The sequence below is a fragment of the Cottoperca gobio genome, chromosome 1 (assembly GCF_900634415.1).
Source record: "Cottoperca gobio chromosome 1, fCotGob3.1, whole genome shotgun sequence".
In the NCBI taxonomy this organism is placed as follows: domain Eukaryota; kingdom Metazoa; phylum Chordata; class Actinopteri; order Perciformes; family Bovichtidae; genus Cottoperca; species Cottoperca gobio.
The window spans coordinates 9,530,890-9,552,998 of record NC_041355.1 but is presented as its reverse complement, the minus strand read 5'-3'; the positions used below and the strand labels follow the sequence as shown (position 1 = coordinate 9,552,998).

Here is a 22,109-nt window from a genome sequence, read left to right as displayed (position 1 = left end):
TGAATACATTACTGTTGCTTCACACCACTGCTTTAGATTCATGGCAAACACCTGCAGTGGAAGTGGACAGGCTAAAATATTTACCTTATTTATGTAGGTCTATACGCCTATATTTCCTCAGTGGATTAAGTGATATCATCATATTGTTGCATTCCTTGGTTATGTGTAATTTTACTTTAACAAATCAGCCCTTTCGTGAACACACCCAACTGGAACAAAAACACAATTAAACATGATTTTCTACCACTGATAAGAGCTCCTAGGAGGGTACTACACACACACACACACACACACACACACACACACACACACAAACACACATGCACGCGCACGCACACACACACGCACGCATGCACACACACGCACACACACACACACACACACACACATTTTGAAAACAGGGCTGATTTAGTCAAAACTCTACACACTTTACACAACCTCAACAGAGACAACTCTTATTATATTGTCAGAGTGAAGTACATATATTTACCAAACACAACAAACAAGACACATTACTGCAGACTGATGAAAATACGTATTTCTCTTCACATTGTTAAAAACAGTCAATATATCCATGTATTACCAAAAGGTTGGATTGTGCACTGAAAATCAGATCAGAACATATTCTTTTATTCACCTGCTGCCTTTTTAGAGTGCTCATGTCCGACGAGTTGTGTCTCTACACCTGACGGTAGTGTTTGATCAATTGGTTCATTGGAATGTATTTTGAAAGTCAAGTGAAGTCACATACATTTTTATTTATATAGCGCCAAATCACAACAGAAGTTATCTCAAGACCCTCTTAATGAAGAGCAGGTCTAGACAATATTCTTTACTGTAAGTGTGCCTTAATATGGCAAAGAAGTGACTTCATGTGAGATTTCTGTGTCTAGTGTTTTGACATAAGAATGTGCTTATAGTTGTGCAGATCTCAGTGAACGTTTCAATAATTCGTGCTTTATATGTCATTTTAGGGTGTTAGCAATAGAAGAAATATGTTTTATTTGACCTGAAGTGGTGTTAATTAGCCGTTCTGCTTTCTGTTTATTCTTCGGTTCTTTGGAGGTTTGAGTGAGATTTGGAGGTGGGACTAACTGTTGTCAAGATACATGTTGGTAATGTGAACTGTATAGGGAACTGTATTAGGTTCATCTCATACTGATTCTCTGCTTTTACACTAACTGTGTACAGAAATAACTTCTCTAAGGTGAGGAAAATGTTCCATGTGTTATCCAAACCCTTATCACGTGATCATGTCACAAACACAAACACAATGTGTATGCTGATATCAAAGTTTTAGATTATAAATAAATAAATAATGTATTTATAATATATTATAAATATTTTAATAAACTAAAAATAAATAGATTAGTTGACAATTAATCATATTCAGTATTTTATAAGAAAAAAAGTCAAAAGTTTTGATTCACATCTTTGCTTTCTGATGTTGTGTCAAACAGTGACTGAAGTCGTCATATGAGATGACTGAGTCACGACTCTGTGACTCACAGTCTGGAGAAGTGAGCCCTCTCAGTAAACAGGGTCTGAAATGCAGGGATGCTTTCAGTGCGACATTGTGTTTAATATGGTTTTATTTATATAAATGTAATAAACTTTCCCCATTTCTCTATTTAGAAAGGGCAGAATCAGATGTAAGTCTTTCATTTTGTGTCAGAAATAGGCAGAATTTTGATTAAGTATCGCTCTGCAAATGAATTGTCGATCCCAGTGAGCACTGCTCTATTGTTATATTTATTTTAAATGCACTTGAACTTATAAACACCAGATGTATTTGACATTGAAGTAAAATTAACAAGCCAGTGTAGAATTAAAAAAATGTCTTTAGTAAAAGTACAAAAGTATTAATATGTACATTCACAACCGTTTATAATCACTTGCCTGCGGTGTCAAGTGAGTAATTGATTCCAAACATTTAAATGGAAGCGTACACTACAAAAGTAAAAGTACTCCATTGGAAAAATAGCCCATTTCAGAATAGCATGATGATTGATGATGGATGATTACGAATGATTAATGTGTTTTTTATATTACATTTTGCATTAATAATCTGAATCTGCAGAAATAGCGTCATGTTTGAATGCAGCAGGCATCTTCAATGAAAGAGCTCTAAAAGCACCAAACAACAGACAGACACAGTAAAAGATTAGCTTGTGAACATAGAGGAGCCTTTATCAGCTTATGAGCCAGATATTTGGTGGAGAACAAACAAAGCAAAAGGAGAGTTAGTTAATGTAGGTTCAAAGAATGCTCACATATACAGAAATGGACTTATTTCAGTGCAGTATCTCACAGTCTTCACCGGAGCTTGCTCATTTGTCACAGAGATAATGAAGAATTTGAGGTGCAGTTGAAAGTATTGAGAAAAAGCTTGTAAGTGGACCTTGCTTGTTACACAACTTCCTCCAAAGGAGCAAGAAGCAGCACCTCCTCCAAATGTGGCCTCTGCTAACAGAGATAAATACAAATGTACAAATAGAGCATACCTTCCTGCATTTATGTTGTTTTGTCATACTGAACTGACTCCTGGTCCAGGAGGTAAGGCATTTCCCATTAGCAATTATTACCTCAGAAAGCTTCCACCAAGGAAATAAAGCCAGAAAAGAAGAACAACAAAGCCTTAACTCCAAAGACGTCCCTTTCTATTAGCATTTAACCAGCTTTCTAGTAACAGCCAAATTAACCCACTGATGCAGCCACCGCTCTCTCATGCCCGAGGCATCTTTTTGTCCTCACGTTACTGTGAATTTTATATTCACAACACAAACTTCATCTTCCCTCTCGCTTAATCAACTTCCAGCCAATAATGTTTCCTGCAGTTCATTTGCTAAATGGAATAAACTCCTAGCTGACCCAGAGCCATCCAGTTGAAACATCATTAGCTGACATGTTGTGTTTCACTTTACACACACACACACACGCACGCACGCACACACACACACACACACACACACACACACACACACACACACACACACACACACACACACACACACACACACACACACACACACACACACACACACTGTGCTTTTTTTTATCTTTAACGTTTTAAGTATTGCGCAGTTCATATGTTAATTGGAGAAAATGCCTTGAAGCTTCTGAAAAAGTAATAATTATTGATGCTGGCCCTTTCCTTCTACAAATAGTATATACGTGTTAGAATAACCTAAATTAAAACTGAACTAGATTGACACGTTTTCTTGTTACCATAGCAAAGACATCTTTTCCAGCCAGTTGCTCATTTGAATCGTGTGAAACCTTTAATGATTCGAAACAAATCAAAATAAGTTTGACAGCACGAATAATATTTTAAAATGTATACAGACCTTTTCTGTAATTAAAAAAACAGGCAACACTTAATTCATTATTAACTGATAAACAGATGCTAGGTGGAACACATAAAGTAATCAAGATAAAGAGATTCACCAGCTGCCTTTCTGATTAAATGTTAAACCATTTATCTACTATTTTCTCGGAAAACAATTATTCATCATCAATCATTGCCTTATCAAACACTTTGATAATTGTACCTTTGAAACAACTTGTCCTCCGCACAAGATTCCCTCAAAAACGACATTCAGAAGCGTTTTCTGAAAAGGTTTGTTTAGGTTTAGACACTAAGACGACTTGGTTAAGTTAAGGGACATTTCATGGTTTGGGTTCAAATATCTCCTTCATTAAGTAAAACTACATAACTACAACAGCTGCTTTAATAATAATAATAATAATAATAATAATAATAATAATAATAATAATAATAATAATAATACATTAGATTTGTATAGCGCTTTTCTAGAAACTCAAAGACGCTTGACAGAGTGAGTGACACAAAGATAAATATATAAACAAACAAACGAAAAAAGAAGGGAGGATAAGGAGAAGAGACGGTCAGTGTTTGAAGGCAGTGTTGAACAAGTGAGTCTTAAGTGATGATTTGAATGTGGTGAGTGAGGAGGAGTCTCTGATGGTTTGCGGCAGAGAGTTCCAGAGGGTGGGTGCCGCGATGGAGAAGGCTCTGCAGGATCTGAGCTTGGTCCTGATGGGGGGGACAGGAGGTTAGCAGCAGCAGAGCGGAGGCTGCGGGTGGGAGTGTGTCTGTGGAGGAGGTCAGTCAGGTAGGAGGGGGGCAGGTTATGGAGGGCTTTGTAGGTCATGAGGAGGATCTTGTACTGGATTCTCTGGGGGATGGGGAGCCAGTGGAGCTGGTAGAGGAAGGGGGTGATGTGGTCATGGATCTGGGAGTGGGTGAGAAGACGGGCAGCAGAGTTCTGGATGTGTTGGAGTTTATTGATGAGCCATAGAGGAGGCTGTTACAGTAGTCCAGACGGGAGGTGATGAAGGCATGGCATGATGATTTCTGCAGCTGTGGATGAGAGGGATGGACGAAGACGGGCGATGTTTTTAAGATGGAAGAAGGCTGTGTTGGTGAGCTGTTTAGTTTATTTGTCAAATGAGAGGGTTTGGTCAAAGATGATGCCAAGATTCTGGATGTGGGGGGAGCTGGAAACGGAGGAACCGTCAATGTCCAGAGTGAGGTAATGGGTGGATTTGGTGAGTGTTTTTGGTCCAATGATGATGATTTCGGATTTTTCACAGTTTAGTTTTAGGAAATTGATTTGTAGCCATGATTTTATTTCCGTTATGCAGTTTGTTAGGATAGAGTGGGTAGCGGTGGAGATGAGGAGCTGGATATCATCGGCAAAGCAGTGGAATTTGAGACCATGACTGCGGATTATGTGACCAAGGGGGAACAGGTACAGAATGAAGAGGAGGGGGCCGAGAACTGAATCTTGGGGGACACCTTGGGGAAGGGGAACGGTGGGGGATTTGCAATTATTAATAGAGATGAACTGGTGCCTGTCACTGGTGCCTGAACCAAGAGAGGGCAGTGCCGGTGATGTTAAAGGTGGTTTCCAGTCGGGTGAGGAGGATGGAGTGATTGATGGTGTCAAAGGCTGCGCTGAGGTCGAGGTGAACAAGAATATTGAGGTTTCCGGCGTCAGAGGAGAGGAGAAGGTCGTTGGTGATTTTGAGGAGTGCAGTTTCAGTCCTGTGGTTGGAGCGGAATCCGGATTGGAATGTTTCGTACAGGTTATTGGCAGAGAGGTGATGTTTAAGTTGAGAGGCTACAGCGCGTTCCAAAACTTAAGACAGAAAGGGTAGGTTGGAGATTGGTCGGAAGTTATTTGGGGTGTCAGGGTTGAGACCAGGTTTTTTAAGGATTGGGGTGACAATGACGATTTTAAGGGATGGTGGGACAATGCCGGTTGACAGGGAGGAGTTTATTTTTGTATTGATAATCAAATCAAATTAAATTTATTTGTATAGCCCAATATCACAAATTATAGATTTATCTCAGTGCGCTTTACAGACTGTACAGGTTTACGACACCCTCTGTCCTTAGACCCTCGTATCGCATAAGGAAAAACTTCCTAAAAGAAACCCCACAATTAAAGGGGAAAAAATGGAAGAAACCTCAGGGAGAGCAACTGAGGAGGGATCACTCTCCCAGGACGGACAGACGTGCAATAGATGTCGTATGTACAGGATAAACAACATAGTACAGATACAACATTTGACAGAAATTATGTTGTGTTGAAAAAGAGAAAGTTTGGATGAATCCAGGAAAATGTCAAAAAGGCTTCCCGGTGTCCAGCAGGACCAGGGCAGCAGGCGCAGCCACGATTCCTGATCCTGACGTAAACTTTATCAGTGGCAAGCTGCCACATGAGACACAGAAACTCCGGGGACGATGCCCCAGATGATGAGTTAGCAACATACATTTACATAAATGCATACAGATAGAGAGGGAGAAGAAGAGAGGGAGGGGAGGAGAGAGGAAGAGAAGGAAGAGAGCAGGGAGGTGTCCCCCTGGCAGTCTAAGGCCTATAGCAGCATAACTAGGGGCTGATCCAGGGCAAACCTGAGCCAGCCCTAACTATAAGCTTTATCAAAAAGGAAAGTCTTTAGCCTACTCTTAAATGTGGAGAGTAGGTCTGCCTCCCGAACACAAACTGGAAGCTGGTTCCACTGGAGAGGAGCTTGATAGCTGAAGGCTCTGGCTCCCATTGTACTCTCAGAGACTCTAGCAACCACAAGTAACCCTGCAGTCTGGGAGCGCAATGCTCTAGTTGGTTTATAAGGTACTATGAGATCTTTAAGATATGCTGGAGCCTGACCATTAATTGCTTTGTAAGTCAGGAGAAGGATTTTGAATTCTATTCCCGATCCCGTTCCCTTGTTTTTGTCAATACACGTGCCGCTGCATTTTGGATCAACTCAAGAGTCTTAAGCAACTTTTTGGGACAACCTGATAACAATGAGTTGCAGTAATCCAGCCTTGAAGTAACAAATGCATGGACTAGTTTTTCTGCATCATTTTGAGACAGGATGTGTCTTATTTCTGCAATGTTACGTAGATGAAAGAAGGCAGTCCATGAGATTTGTTTTATTTGGGAGTTAAAAGATCAAAGATGACGCCAAGATTCCTTACAGTGGTGCTGGAGGCCAAATTAATGCAATCCAGAGCTTCTATGTCATTAGAAAATGCGTTTCGGAGGCGTTTAGTGCCAAGTATAATAACTTCAGTTTTGTCTATGTTTAACATCAAAAAGTTGCTAGACATCCAAGTGTTTATGTCCTTAAGGCATGCTTGAAGTTTAGCCAATTGATTGGTTTAGATATAATTGGGTATCATCCGCATAACAATGAAAGTTTATAGAGTGGTTCCTTATAATATTGCCCAAAGGGAGCATATATAAGGTGAATAGAATCGGTCCAAGTACAGAACCCTGCGGAACTCCAAGACTGACTTTGGCTGTCATGGAGGATTTATCGTTAACACATACAAATTGAGATCGCTCAGATAAATAGGACTTGAACCAGCTTAGTGCAGTTCCTTTTATGCCAACACAATGTTCCAGTCTCTGTAGTAGAATGTCATGATCAACAGTGTCGAAAGCAGCACTGAGGTCTAACACGACAAGAACAGAGACAAGTCCTTTGTCTGATGCCAAAAGAAGGTCATTGGTAACTTTCACCAGTGCCGTCTCTGTGCTATGATGAACTCTAAATCTGGATTGAAAAACCTCAAATAAACTATTATTATGTAAAAAATCACATAACTGTTTTGCAACTGCTTTCTCAAGGATCTTAGCGAGAAAGGGAAGGTTAGATATCGGCCTATAGTTGGCTAAAACCTCTGGATCAAGACTAGGCTTTTTAAGAAGTGGTTTTATTACAGCTACTTTAAAGGATTGTGGTCCGTAGCCAGATAATAGAAACAGGTTGATCATATTTAATAACGAGGTGTTAATTAAGGGTAAAACTTCTTTAAACAGTTTAGTTGGAATCGGGTCTAAAAGACAGGTTGATGGCTTAGACGATGAGATTATTGAAGTTAGTTGGTTAAGGTTGATTGGAGTAAAACAGTCTAGATATATTTCAGGAGTGACTAATGTTTTTGAAATTCTGGAGGTTGAAGTTAAGTCATTACCAATTGAGGGCAGGAGGAGATTAATTTTGTCTCTAATAATTCTAATTTTATCGTTAAAGAAGTTCATGAAGTCGTCACTACTAAGAGATATAGGAATAGAAGGCTCTGTACAGCTGTGACTCTCTGTCAGCCTGGCTATAGTGCTTAAAAGAAACCTGGGGTTGTTCTTATTTTCTTCTATTAAGGAAGAGTAATAAGCTGCTCTGGCATTACGGAGAGCCTTCTTATACGTTTTAAGATGATCTAACCAGACTAAACGAGATTCTTCCAATTTATTGGAACGCCATTTACTTTCAAGATTTCTCGACTTTTGTTTTAGTTTGCGGATTTGTTGCTTTCTTTTTCTGTTTTATGATAAGTGGTGAGAGATCAAGAAGGCAGGCCTTGACAAAGCTGGAGTTCAGAGAGGTCAGTAGGGGAGACTGGGGAGAACTGAGACAGGGGCTGGCAGGATGAGGGGGGACAGGTGGTTTGAGGGGGAGCAGGTGCAGTGGTGGTTAAGCTGCTGTAGATGTCGTCTACTTTCCTTTAGAAGAATGAGAAGAAAGAGGTGCAGTTGTCGACTGTGAATGACTAGGAGGTGGTGTCCAGGGGGCTGAGGAGCTTGTTTATTGTGGAGGAGAGTGTTTTTGGCTTTCCAGAGCCAGAGTGAATTATTTGAGAGTAGTAGGTTGAGCGGGCGCGGGAGAGGGCATCTTTGTAGAGCTGCAGGTGGTCTTTGTAGGCTTGGGAGTAAATTGTGAGACCTGTTTTGTTGCGGAGTCTTTCAAGTTGGCGTGCACAGGTTTTCATCAAACCAGGTTAAACCAGGGAGCAGATTGGATGAAATAAACTTTGTCATTTGGACGTCAACATTTGTTGTTTTGAGACACTTTCTGACTGTTGTTCATCTCGGGAGGACAGTCTCCACCGGATCACAGTTTTAAATGTTTGCACTTTGTAACCTTGTTAAAGCTGCAATAATCCGTATTTTTGGATTAACGATGAAAATAATGACTGTGTGTAATGTGAAAAGAGTCCCTCAGTGATGATCCTGCCCAGGAACTACTGTGAAAATGAGCCCATTAGCTAACTCTGGCATATTTACATTGAGGTGGAAACTGAAATGTTGATTAATGTGCACTGTCCCTGGTAAATAAATAAACAAACCTACAGATATCAACTACTGGTTTTACGGTCCCCAACTTTACTGTTTTGGTTCACTTTCATATTGTTGTTTTCAGCAGCAGGCAGCTGTTTGACACACCCCCTGTATGCTACCCCGTCAGCACCAAACAAAGTTAGCAACTAGCTAGTAAACATAGCGGAGCATTTGGGAACTAAAGAAACAGATATGTTCCTCTAAAATGGTTGAGAGAAGTTAAAAGAGAGTTATAACTCAAACCACAACCTTTTCCTAAACCTAACTAAGTAATTCTGTTTCCCAGCGTTAACCACATCGACACTTTCACTAGAACGGTCATATATGATGTTTTGGGAGTCATTGGCAAACAACTTCTCTGTTGTTTAGTTTTGAGGACGTGTTGGAATAATAATGTTGCTGCTTGTCTGCTGGTTGAGCAACTTGTTCGCCATAACAATTTAATAATATGTTAATGTTGTGTCTACAGCTTGTTGTGGTACCATGAAGTATGAGTAAGAGGTTTGACATTATCATTATTATCATAACTATACTTCTACTGGTAAGGACCCTCATCACCCCCTTATGAAACTCCAACATTTATGTGATTGAGCTCAGCCCTTTTATTCAGAAGTTTTACATGTAATGACTAAAGCTTAAAAACCCCATTGAACCTTGGATATTATAAGAGAATAATTGTCTTTCTGTTCTTCTGTCGTTGCATCTGGATTGTGAAACAAGGTTAATTGTGGGTCCGCGTGTTCGACTGGAGGTAATGGTTCCCCTGCCTGTCTGCCCAAAGGTGTGCTTTGCGATTATTTCATCCGACGTCCTGGTCCCCTGACTGGGCTTTTAACTCAGGGTAAAAAAACAACTACAAAAGACTTCAGGGCTTCTCCTCCAAGACCTGATGTCTGAACGGGGTCCAGACTGGATGTTTTCCACATCACTTGGAGCTACTGAACCATCTTGAATTTCCCTCGGGATAAATAAAGTATCTATCTATCTATCTATCTGAGAAATTAAAATCTGATTAAATTAAACTTTCTGCATTTACTTATTACAATAGTAATGTTAGAAGATGACATGGAAAGGTAGAATAAACTGCTCATTTAATGACGGATAGATCAAATCTCAATAGTCAAAGTTGAAATTCGTGACAAAATTCATATTCTATTATGTTTGACTATTATTTCATTTTATTCCCACAATATTCTAAGACAGTACATAGAGTAAATACCCACTTATTCATAAATTCCTAAGAATTAATCCATTTTTCTTTGTACATTTAATAGCAGAACAGCTAACATTTTAATGACTGTAAAAATCAATCTAAAAAAAATCTAAATATTAATTTATTTGTTGGAATTATTCAACCTTATTTGCGGCGATGCCTTTTAATGCAGCTAATCTGCATAGAACAAACACAGAAAAAAGCACTTTGTCTATTACATTTGTGCATTTCCAGCTGACTCCCGATAATCAGTACCAATTTTAGGAATTGGTCATTTGCAGGAAACCCTGCACAATAAATGTTTCTAGGAAATGATTAGAACACCTCTGGTACTTCCTGCTACTGCCCGCATTTATATCAAGTGCATCAACAAAATATTTAACAATGTGTATTACCACAATATTAAACTTTTGTAATATAATTGTATTATTATCGTATTGTTTATGTTCTGTACTGTCTGCCCTTAAAGCCGTACAACCCTCTGCTGTTTTATGTTATAATGTAACTTCACTTCTTAAATACAATAAAATTACATTAAATAAAGGAGGACTAAACAGCAGGCAAGCTCTGCAAATGTGTCTTTGACATTAACTCTGTGAGAGAAAAGTGGGATCATGAATCTCAAAACACTATCGGCAGATATGAACATATTCTCTGAAGGTTTTGTGTGTCAGTGTACAGCAGTAAAATGTCACAGTAACCTGAGAAACGCCTGCACTCTGACTCCAAAAAACACATTTAAGTAAAAAAACACATTTCGAGCCCGGTCAGATATTCTTTGGGTTGTAAAACATCAGTGGTGGAAAGTACATTTACTCTAGCACTGCATTTGAGTCTTTTCTTTGCATACTGCTACTCCACTACATTTCAGGATAAATTAAACAATTATTGGACAGCTACCAAACAACATAAAAAATTTTTTTTTTATCCATCCATCGTCTACCGCTTATCCGGGATCGGGTCGCAGGGGCAGCAGCTCCAGTAAGGAACCCCAATCTTCCCTTCTCCGGGCCACATCCTCCAGCTCCGACTGGGGGATCCTGAGGCGTTCCCAGGCCAGTGAGGAGATATAATCTCTCCACCGAGTCCTGGGTCTTCCCCGGGGTCTCCTCCCAGCTGGACGTGCCTGGAACACCTCCCTAGGGAGGCGCCCAGGTGGCATCCTTACTAGATACCCGAACCACCTCAACTGGCTCCTTTCAACGTAAAGGAGCAGCGGCTCTACTCCGAGTCTCTCACGGATGGCTGAGCTTCTCACCCTATCTCTAAGGGAGACGCCAGCCACCCGTCTGAGAAAACCCATTTCGGCCGCTTGTACCCGTGATCTCGTTCTTTCGGTCATGACCCAGCCTTCATGACCATAGGTGAGGGTAGGAACGAAGATCGACCGGTATATTGAGAGCTTTGCCTTCTGGCTCAGCTCTCTTTTCGCCACAACGGTGCGGTAAAGTGACTGTAATACCGCCCCCGCTGCTCCGATTCTCCGGCCAATCTCTCGCTCCATTGTCCCCTCACTCGCGAACAAGACCCCGAGGTACTTGAACTCCTTCACTTGGGGTAATGGCTCATTCCCTACCCGGAGTAAGCAATCCACCGGTTTCCTGCTGAGAGCCATGGCCTCAGATTTGGAGGTGCTGATCCTCATCCCAACCACTGCACACTCGGCTGCGAACCGATCCAGTGACTGTTGAAGGTCACAGACCGATGATGCCATAAGGACCACATCATCTGCAAAGAGCAGCGATGAGATCCTCAGGTCACCGAACTGCAACCCCTCTCCTCCACGACTACGCCTCGATATCCTATCCATGAAAATCACGAACAGGATTGGTGATAAAGCGCAGCCCTGGCGGAGGCCAACATTCACGGGAAACGAGTCCGACTGCCGAGTATCCGGACACAACTCTCGCTTTGGGCGTACAGGGATTGGATGGCCCTCAAAAGTGACCCCCTCACCCCATACTCCCGCAGCACCTCCCACAGTATCACCCGGGGGACCCGGTCATACGCCTTCTCCAGATCCACAAAACACATGTAGACCGGATGGGCGTACTCCCAGGCCCCCTCCAGGATCCTTGCAAGAGTAAAGAGTTGGTCTGTTGTTCCACGACCAGGACGGAATCAGCATTGTTCCTCTTCAATCAGAGGTTCGACTACCGGCCGAACCCTCCTTTCCAGTACCTTGGAGTAGACTTTACCAGGGAGGCTGAGAAGTGTGATACCCCTGTAGTTGGCACACACTCTCTGGTCCCCCTTTTTAAATAGGGGAACCACCACCCCGGTCTGCCAACCCCTAGGCACTGTCCCAGACTTCCACGCAATGTTGACGAGGCGTGTCAACCAAGACAGCCCCTCAACACCCAAAGCCTTCAGCATTTCTGGACGGATCTCATCAACCCCTGCGGCTTTGCCACTGTGGAGTTGTTTGACTACCTCAGTGACTTCCATCAGGGAAATTGACGATGATCCCCCATCAGCTTCCAGCTCTGCCTCAACCATAGAGGGCGTGTTAGTCGGATTCAGGAGTTCCTCAAAGTGCTCCTTCCAGCGGCCGATAACCTTCTCAGTTGAAGTCAGCAGGGTCCCACCCTTGCTGTACACAGCTTGGATGGTTCCTCGCTTCCCCCTCCTGAGGTGCCGGATGGTTTTCCAGAAGCACCTTGGTGCCGACCGAAAGTCCTTCTCCATAGCTTCTCTGAACTTCTCCCACACCCGCTGCTTTGCCTCTGACACGGCAGAAGCTGCCGCCCTTCTAGTCCTTCGATACCCTGCAACTGTTTCCAGAGTCCTCCCGGATAACATAACCCGGAAGGACTCCTTCTTCAGTCGGACGGCTTCCCTGACCACCGGGGTCCACCACGGTGTTCGAGGGTTACCGCCCCTTGAGGCACCTAAGACCTTGAGACCACAGCTCATCACCGCAGCTTCAGCAATAGAGGTTTTGAACATCGCCCACTCAGGTTCAATGCCCCCAACCTCCACAGGGATGGCTGAAAAGCTCCGCCGGAGGTGTGAGTTAAAGATCCCCAGGACAGGGGCTTCCTCCAGACGTTCCCAGTTCACCCGCACTACCCGTTTGGGTTTACCAGGTCTGTCCAGAGTCTTACCCCACCCCTTGATCCAACTCACCACCAGATGGTGATCAGTCGACAGCTCCGCCCCTCTCTTCACCCGAGTGTCCAAAACATGCGGCCTCAGATCAGATGATACGATTACGAAATCGATCATTGACCTTTGGCCTAGGGTGCTCTGGTACCACGTGCACTTATGAGCATCCTTATGTTCGAACATGGTGTTTGTTATGGCCATTCCATGACTAGCACAGAAGTCCAACAACAAACGACCGTTCGGGTTTAGATCAAGGAGGCCCTTCCTCCCAATCACGCCTCTCCAGGTGTCTCTATCGTTTCCCACGTGTGCGTTGAAGTCTCCCAGCAAGACTACGGAGTCCCCTACTGGAGCCCCCTGCAGGGCTCCATTCAGGGTCTCCAAGAAGGCCGAATACTCAGAACTGCGGTTTGGGGCATAGGCACAAACAACAGTCAGAGTTTTCCCCCCCATAACCCGAAGGCGTAGGGAGGCGACCCTCTCATCCACCGGGATAAACTCCAACGTAGCGGCGCTCAGCCAGGGGCTAGTGAGTATCCCCACCCCGGTCCGACGCCTCACACCTTGGGCAACTCCGAAGAAGAATAGAGTCCAACCCCTATCCAGGAGTACGGTTCCAGAGCCAAGACTGTGCGTGGAGGTAAGCCCCACCAGATCCAACTGGTAGCGATCAACCTCCCGCACTAGTTCCGGCTCCTTCCCCCACAGAGAGGTGACGTTCCACATCCCCAGAGCCAGCCTCTGCTGCCCGGGTCTGGTCCGTCGAGGTCCCTGACCATCACTGCCATCCGTGTGACAGCGCACCCGACCCCAGCGGTTTTTCCCCATGAGTGGTGGGCCCACAGGATGGATGGATGGGAGGCACCACGTAGCTTCTTCGGGCTGTGCCCGACCGGGCTCCGTGGCAAACCCGGCCACCAGGCGCTCGCTGTCTGGCCCTCCCTCTGGGCCTGGCTCCAGACGGGGGCCCCGGGCTTCCTCCGGGCAGGGTCTCTCCTTTCCTTTCCCTTTCTTTCATGAAGTCGTTTTTGAACCATTCTTAGTCTGGCCCCTCACCTGAGACCAATTTGCCTTGGGAGACCCTACCAGGAGCACTAGGCTCCAGACAACACAGCTCTCAGGTTCATAGGGACACACAAACCTCTCCACCACGATAAGGTGATGGTTCCACATTACAAAATAATTATACATTTCATTACCCGACAATAATTAGTCGATTTGACAGAAAATAAATGAGCAACTATTTTGATTATTAGTCATTTTTCACGATTCCAGCTTCACAAATGATTTGTTTCTTTTCCGTTTAATTATTTTAAGAATTTTAATTTTAAAGGTTTTGTTGTTGGTTGTACAAAACAAGCATTGTGAAAGTGTCACTTTGGCCTATGAGTACTTGCAATTGGAATTTCTCATTGTTTTTAGTTTTCTTTTAAACCATTAAACTATTCCTTCAAAATGTAAAGCTACTTACTGATAATAACCTCAGTTCAGCCAAGGATTTCTGCAACAAAAACACTGCTGTTGGTGCTTTAGTAAATGGTGTTAAAAAACTCTGAGCATTTGATTAATTAACATTCCTCTATGTATATTCACCAAGGTGAGCCGTAATGACAAATAAGCAAATCTCATCTGCTAATATATGTGAAAGCTTAAGGGCTTCAGAAGGTTGTAGAGCTGTTGCTTTGGTTCGATAACCTCAGGATCAAGTGCACCATTGGATTAAACAAGTGGACATTCAAAGGTTAATTTATGTAATCCGTGAAGAGGTTACAAATTAGATGCCAAATACATACAATGATAGTAATGCCTGTGAAAGAAACCCTGAGTATGTCCAGTTTCAGAGAGGTCCTACATCAGTAAGTGGCTGGATATCAATCAAAAGACTAAAAACTATATATACAAAAACATAATTGATTTTCAAGGTCCATGATGCAAAGACAATAATATTCCAAAAATACATTATTTATTATGATGCGTTGCTTTGCGATGATGGCCATGCACATCAACAGTTGTCATGGGTACAAGCACACAAACATATTTACATTCATATGATTATATGTTCATTTTATGAGCAGTTTAATGTGTGAACAAGTTAAAGTAACGTGTGTATAACTGGAATATATCTGCAAAATAAACGTTCATGTACCTGCCGTACAGAAGAGGGTAAAAACATCTGCACCCATGTTCTTCATTCACGAGGTGGGCACTACATTGACACAGTCTTCTACCATCTCAAACAGGACGTGATGTGGGCCAGTACGTCGGGCAACCTCGCCGGCCGTCTCCCCGCTGCTGCTGCGGAGCTCCGGCTTCAGGTGTCGCTGAGAGAGCAGGAGCTCTAACGTGTGAGGAGAGTCTGTTCTGAAGGGGGTGGTGTTGGAGGCGGCCAGGTGTAGCGCTGTGAGCCCACCGTTGGTCTGGGCGTTCAGTTGGGCTCCATGTTGCAGGAGAAAAGTGGCCACAGTGACGCGGCTCCAGCGGCAGGCGCTGTGAAGGGGTGTCCAGCCGTCCAGGGTGCGAGGGTTAACCTTAGACCCAGCGGCGATTAAAGCAGAGACCACATCAACATGGCCGCTGTACGCTGCCCGATGCAGTGGAGTGTATCCGTCCTCATCGCAGCAATCCACCAGCAACGGATCAGCAGTTAACAACCTGTGGACTGTTGAAACCTGAGGGGAAAAGAAATGCAGAAACGCTGAGGAAACTACAAACTAATTAGATATGTTTTATTAATTACTTATCACTGTGGTTATTTAATCCTCTCCTCTAGACTTGCATACACATGGCAAGAATGTTCTTTTCTGATAACTTGAATGTAACCAGTGGAGTCTTTTGGAAACTAGTGCTGTAGAGCAATAATTAATAGAACATAACCCAGTGTTGTTTGCATCTTGTGCTCCACAGCTGACCAGCACAGTGCTGGCTTGAGACGGGTGGTCGTGGTTTTTGCCCAATTCGTATTCATCTGAATTCTGTATTACACTTCCATAAAGATTGGGTTGTTAAAGTTGATGCAGCAGATCTCGAGCTGGTATTGGTTCAATACTTCACTAATCTGGTATGTGCCCTTCCCGTCTTTCAAACTTGACATCCCCAGTTTGATTTTCTCAGACTTGACAAAGCTAGCCCTAGAGCCACACAACACGTTATACAACTGCTTTCACGTGATGAGTGGTACTAGCCATGACTAGTAAACTCATCATTACGTGTAAAGTTGGCGGAATGTCAATTTAAAATCTGACAGGATCAAATGACATTTTAAAACATCTCCACTACCTTTCACTGTTTGATAAGATTCATTGTCAGACCTGCCGCCTCGCATGTCGCCCACACTCCATTTATTTGGGTCTCCTCGCAATTTAGTTGAAAGCTGTTAAAACCTATAAGAGTAATCTTTGTGTTATATTGGTGGGACACAGCTGAGAAGATGATTTCACCTTGTCAAAGGCCTCACTAGATGAACATAATGAGTAAAGATTACTCTTACAGAACCTCCTTGACAAAGAGGAAAAACGTACCGTTTCTAAATAGTGACTCTAAATGCAAAGTCACTGCACCGGAAATCACGCTCAAGACGACTCATCACACACTAAATACTTCACAGAAAATGTGGCAAAGATTTGTTTTATTTATGTTATAAATAAATAAAACGGTTACATGGAAACAGAGTTGTACATAATGAATTGTGAATAAATACGTTTTGAGGCAGATTCCCCCCCCCCCCCAAGTGAAGCTTTGTTTAACTACCCAAAGGGTACATATTGTTTGTTGTGCCTTTAAGAGGTTTCAGGTTTCATTAAATATGTTCAACCGCTCCCTCTGTGCCATGTATTGCCTCGTGGTAAGAAAAGTCACACAGCTTTTCCATTCTTCAGCGTAATTTCAGCATTTATTGACTGTACACTCTGTATACAATAGTGTTGTGTTTACTTTCTTTCTTTCTTTTGCTTTCTTAGATTGTTTACAGAATTGGCATAATAGTCTTATTGTAAAAAAAAAGACCAGAGAGACAAAACAAAAGGTTTTTCAATCTTGTCATTAGCGCGCAAGAAGTTTTTACAGCGTATTCATGATTTTCCTTTTCTGGAGGGAATTATTAACTAAGAGGAAAAAAGGTTTTAAAAAGGATATCCAGCTGAAATAGCACAAAAGAGGATATCTAAAGTTAAATTAAACACTTCAATGTGTTCATAAATGTCAACAATTTCAAACGTGGAAATGAAACAGTCAAATCTCAACCCTGTGCACAGCTGCAGTCCGGACCACTTAATAGGACAATTAAAGTGTTTACTACATGGCCCTTAATTCTCCTACAATCATTTTAATCTTTTTTTTATCAAAAGCTGAAACTAGTCTCTGCTTCGACAGAAAAAACACATTTGAATGTAGAGCCGGGCAATATATTGATATTACCTCCATATGGTGATATGAGACTAGATATCGTCTTATACTTTGAATATCGTAATATGGCACACGAGTCTTTTCCTGTTTTAAAGGCTGCATTACAGTAAAGTGATGTCATTTTCTGACAACCAGACTATTCTAGATGTTCTATTATTTGCCTTTACCCACTAAGGCACTATATCCACATTACAGATGATTATTTATCAGTAATCTGATGATGTAAATATTTAGTGAAAGCTCCAATGGTCTATAGATAGAAGTATTTGGTCAAAAATATTGTTATATTTATATATTTCTTCATATGGCCTAGGCATATTTAAATGTGTCACATTGGGCTCTGAGAATTTGATCAAAATTAAATAAAAAATTCTCTAACATAAATACTTCACTCTGCAAATGCCTACTTAATGGAGCAATGCTGGGTACTTTATTCCTAACTAGCATGGTAGCCAGTCTCTCACGAACACATTAGGCTCCTCTTGCTTTTTATTTAACCTAATAAAAGAGATAATATCAAATATCAAAGCAGGCACACAAATACCATCCAACTATGTAATAAATAATAACATGCAGCTTACACACTAACAGTTTGGAGAAAGGTTTGTTGGGGTGAGTGAGGGAGGCGAGAGGTCTGCAGTGCGTCATGGTGACACACACAATCACAAATCTCCTTGTCTGGTTATTCATTATGATATTTCCTGAAAATGTACTTTAATGACCATATATGTTGATATGTTGATATACAAACTGCTTAAGGTAAGTGCAATGGTAGTGGGGCTGTTATTTTTATGATGGATTAAAATAAAATATTTTGATAAAGCATTTTATTATCACGTTAACACAAGAACAAGCCGCAAATCCGCACATTTAAGAAGCTGGAACACTGAAATGTTTGGCATTTTTGCTTGAAAAATGACAATTAAGTGATTAAGGTCAACTAATTAATAAATCAACTAATCATTGCAGTTTAAAATTGCAAACAAATTTAAGCGAGACGATAGTCTAACACGACAATTAGAAGTCTATCCCCAAACATGTACTATGATACCACAAATTTGGTCGAGGCAGGGTGGGCCGGAGAACAGCGAGGCTTTTCTTTCTTTATTCCCGTGAGGAAATGTTAAAATATTTGGCATGTACACCAGAAAAAACACAAGCAAACGACCTAGAGACTAATTGCTTTTGAGGTAGCACTTCAGTTTATCTTCTTTTTCTAACTATGGTATGAAAAAGTGTAAATGAGGTGAATTGAGTAGGAGTCTAAACATTCTCTGCTGCAGATTGAAAACATTGACGTGTATCTTTCACTACATAATATTAACTGAAATCATTTCTCAGTGGCCGGTTGAGATCACTTAGCCCTTTGACAGAAAACTGCTATGGCACTATAAAGGTGAAAGGCCTAATTGCTTTAATAAGTTACTCCGCTTAAGTGATCACTTATTGCATTCCTGTGAGCTTGACCTCCCAAGCTCCCAAATAAATACTCCCTCTCAATTAAAATCAGCTTCCTCCACATCTTGCCTGACACGGCAGCCCAGAGCTTAGCACTGTCACACGGTCCTGAATTTATACAGCATCAGTATTGACTCAGACCTCACTGTGTTGTCTGTGTGTTTCCTCCCAATCTGACAGGAACACATTTTTGGTAAATGCTTCCAAGGGAAAAGTCAATTCGGTGATCCAATGCTTCAAACTGACTTCTGCATCCGGTTTGTCACAGTAATGGACAGATGCTTCAACTTTGACATTCAGGCAGAGACAGATGTCGTAGTTTACGGGTGAATTTTTATAAAAACCAAACACTAGAATGACCTCCCTTGTACTTCCATGTCTGTCCAAAATGTCATCACTTCATTAATTTATCGTACTAGACATTTGTATGAAATTGAAACTAGAATATGAATTCTTGAGTTATGGCCAAAAATATGTTTTGTGAGATCACAGTGACCTTGTTTTTGAACTAAATCAGTTCATCCCAAGAGGCAACCTCCAGCTCTGAAAAGTGAAGCCAATGCAGAATTGCCTCCAATATGTATTATCTCTAAAGTCCAGCAGGCGGCGACTCCAATGGTTACAAAAAGAAATACGGTTGTATAGAAGTCTATGAGAAAATAAGCCGACTTCTCACTTTATTTATTACCTCAGTAAGTAAACATTTTCCTGAGGAGTCTATGGTCTCGATAGCTAGTTTCAAGTCTTATTCAATACAGCATGATGTTCATTTTGTAAATTATAGTCCCATTTAGAGTAAAATAGACGATAAAGCAGCGTTTGCTTTAGGGTGTGGCTAACTTGTGATTGACAGGTCGCTACTACCAAATTACCTGCAGGCGTTCCTGAGATATCACGTTCACAAGAATTGTATGGACAGACGGAAGGACAACCCTAAAAAAACCTAGAAGTGTAGGGGTTCAACTGGGACTTTTGAGGAGGGGGAGTCCTCTTGATTTGTAGGTCTTTGACAATCAGGAAGGAGCATAAACCTCAAAGTGACTGGATCGGAACACATAAGATAAACATTTTTACACACACACACACACACACACACACACACACACACACACACACACACACACACACACACACACACACACACACACACACACACACACACACACACACACACACACACACACACACACACACACACACACACACACGCCGACTGTCAACACCAACTAACCCAGACTGGTAAAACTTTTGTAAATGACAGTAATTCCCTGTGAGGTGAAAGACACCTGAAAGGTTGGACTACTACTAAAATAATGAGCTGCATGGGTTGATCCTGTAGCAGCCATCTTCATCTCCTCAAACCCAGTTTAACCCGTTTACCATTAGTGGGGCAACACAGGTGAAGTCTGGGTTCTGAGGGTTGTGCTAGAACAAAACATCACTTACGCGATTGTTTTCCACTGCCCACAGAATGAGCGCATCTGGTTTGTCTTTGAGAGTTTCTTCTTTTTCTAGATACCACTCCTCACTGTGGTCCATCTCCTCTTCCTCCACCTCTTCCTCCTCATCCTTGCTTCCCGTCCACAGGCTGCTGGCCCCTCGGGGGATCAGATGTCCATGTGTATTCAGAAGCTCAAGCTGGTTGAAATCTTCAGGAAACTCCATCACTTGATGTTTTGATCAAACTAACTGAGAATAAATTAAATTCAGAGATGACGCAGATGGTACGAGAGAATGTTGAACAGTGAACTATTTAGAGTATTAACATTTAACACTTTTATTTGAGTTGTCCTTGGATTGAATTTGATATAAACCCACGTAACTTCAATGTGCTATTATATCTATATCTCCGGTCTTGGGATCATCACAGGGATTTTAAACATTGAAACTGTCCCTGAAAGCTGAACTATGTCACGATGTCTTCAGTTGTCTCACGATTAATTGAGAAAATAATTATACAATAATGAAATCAAAATATAGAACAATGCATATTAATAGAAAATTAAAATAATTATCAGTTGCAGTCCTGTAATTTTGTTCTGACTTTTATTTTCTATTTTGTATGCACTTACAAACAAACAATTGTTTGGTGGAATCACAAAACGTACATATTATAATACTGTATCCGTTGTTATATCCATGAGGTTACACCAAATGTAAGAAACACTTAACATTAATTATTAATTATCACCTCTTTAACAGCTTCAATAAAAACCGAACCTAACAACCGGATTGTTGTGGTAACGAGTAGTAAAGTAACGTTAGTGTAGAAGTAGCTTTAAATAATCTAGCTTTGTACCTAATGAAATGGCAACAGTGTACGTTATAAAGTGCTTTAGCCATCGTGAAGCAAGACAAGTAGATACAACGGCATTTACGTTACCGTTCAACACACGTAACTGTTAGCTAGTGTAATGTAGCTAGCTGCTGTTATGCTCTAATGTGGTGAAGCCAACGTTCCCTTTACGTTCACATTATCTTACGTACAACGGTTACATGTTTGAAATGTACATTGACGTTACACATAAATGTTAAAGCAACATTTCTCATTTCAAATTAAACTATATAAAAAAATCCAATCGGTTTCGGTTTAACTCTCACCTTCTAGTGTTTCAAAACAAACACATTCTTCTTCTTCTTCTTTTGCATTCCCGGCACACTGGGTGCCTTGTGGCTCACTGCTGCCTCTCACAGTTCGAGATTATATTGCAGTTCGGAGTGATTGTATCTCCATAGCTGTAATCCTGTCGCAGATTTAACTGAAGCCAGTTTTCAGATAAATGAAGAGAAAACCAAATTCTACACTGGACTTGCAAATGTCATGATACTACAGCAAGTAATGTCAATATGTGGTGGATTTGTTTATTCAGGCACTCTCAACTCTCTAACAAAGTTTCAAGAACTCCTCTTAGTACTCATGCGCCTTGATGTTTTGTCAGAGTTTTAGTATACTTTCCTTGAAATAATATTATTTACACTGTCATTTAAATAATTAAAATAAATTACACATACATGTACTTGCATTTATTGATTAGCCTGACAAGAAGGACAGTACCACTGTCCTGTTGGAGCTAGGTCAATTCTCAGACACTTTATATGGTACCAAACAATTTTACAATTATTATTGTCACACCCAATGAGTTGGCTTCCTTGAATGTCTTCTCTGCAATAGCACCAGGGCCCACTTTCACCATCTGAGTCTTCCTCTTCTTCTTCTACATTAAGTGTAATAGGCCTGGTGTACCATTTTCCTAATATTTCTGGTAGTACAC

The 22,109-nt window shown here is 41.6% G+C and overlaps 1 protein-coding gene across 2 annotated transcripts; it reads right to left on the bottom strand.

Annotated features, from left to right (window-relative positions):
- Positions 1-14,924: 14,924 nt before the first annotated feature.
- On the bottom strand, positions 14,925-21,523 carry ankrd49 (ankyrin repeat domain 49). 2 transcript variants are annotated; one of them, XM_029443234.1, is made up of 3 exons: positions 21,439-21,523; positions 20,284-20,526; positions 14,925-15,647 (listed from the first exon to the last, which is right to left on the bottom strand). In XM_029443234.1, exons 2-3 carry the CDS (start codon positions 20,500-20,502, stop codon positions 15,171-15,173), a joined length of 696 nt encoding a protein of 231 aa, XP_029299094.1. In that variant the 5' UTR covers positions 20,503-20,526; positions 21,439-21,523; the 3' UTR covers positions 14,925-15,170. The 2 variants fall into 2 exon arrangements, with proteins under 2 accessions (XP_029299094.1, XP_029299101.1); XM_029443241.1 differs by having other exon boundaries at positions 20,284-20,522; positions 21,439-21,498.
- Positions 21,524-22,109: the final 586 nt, after the last annotated feature.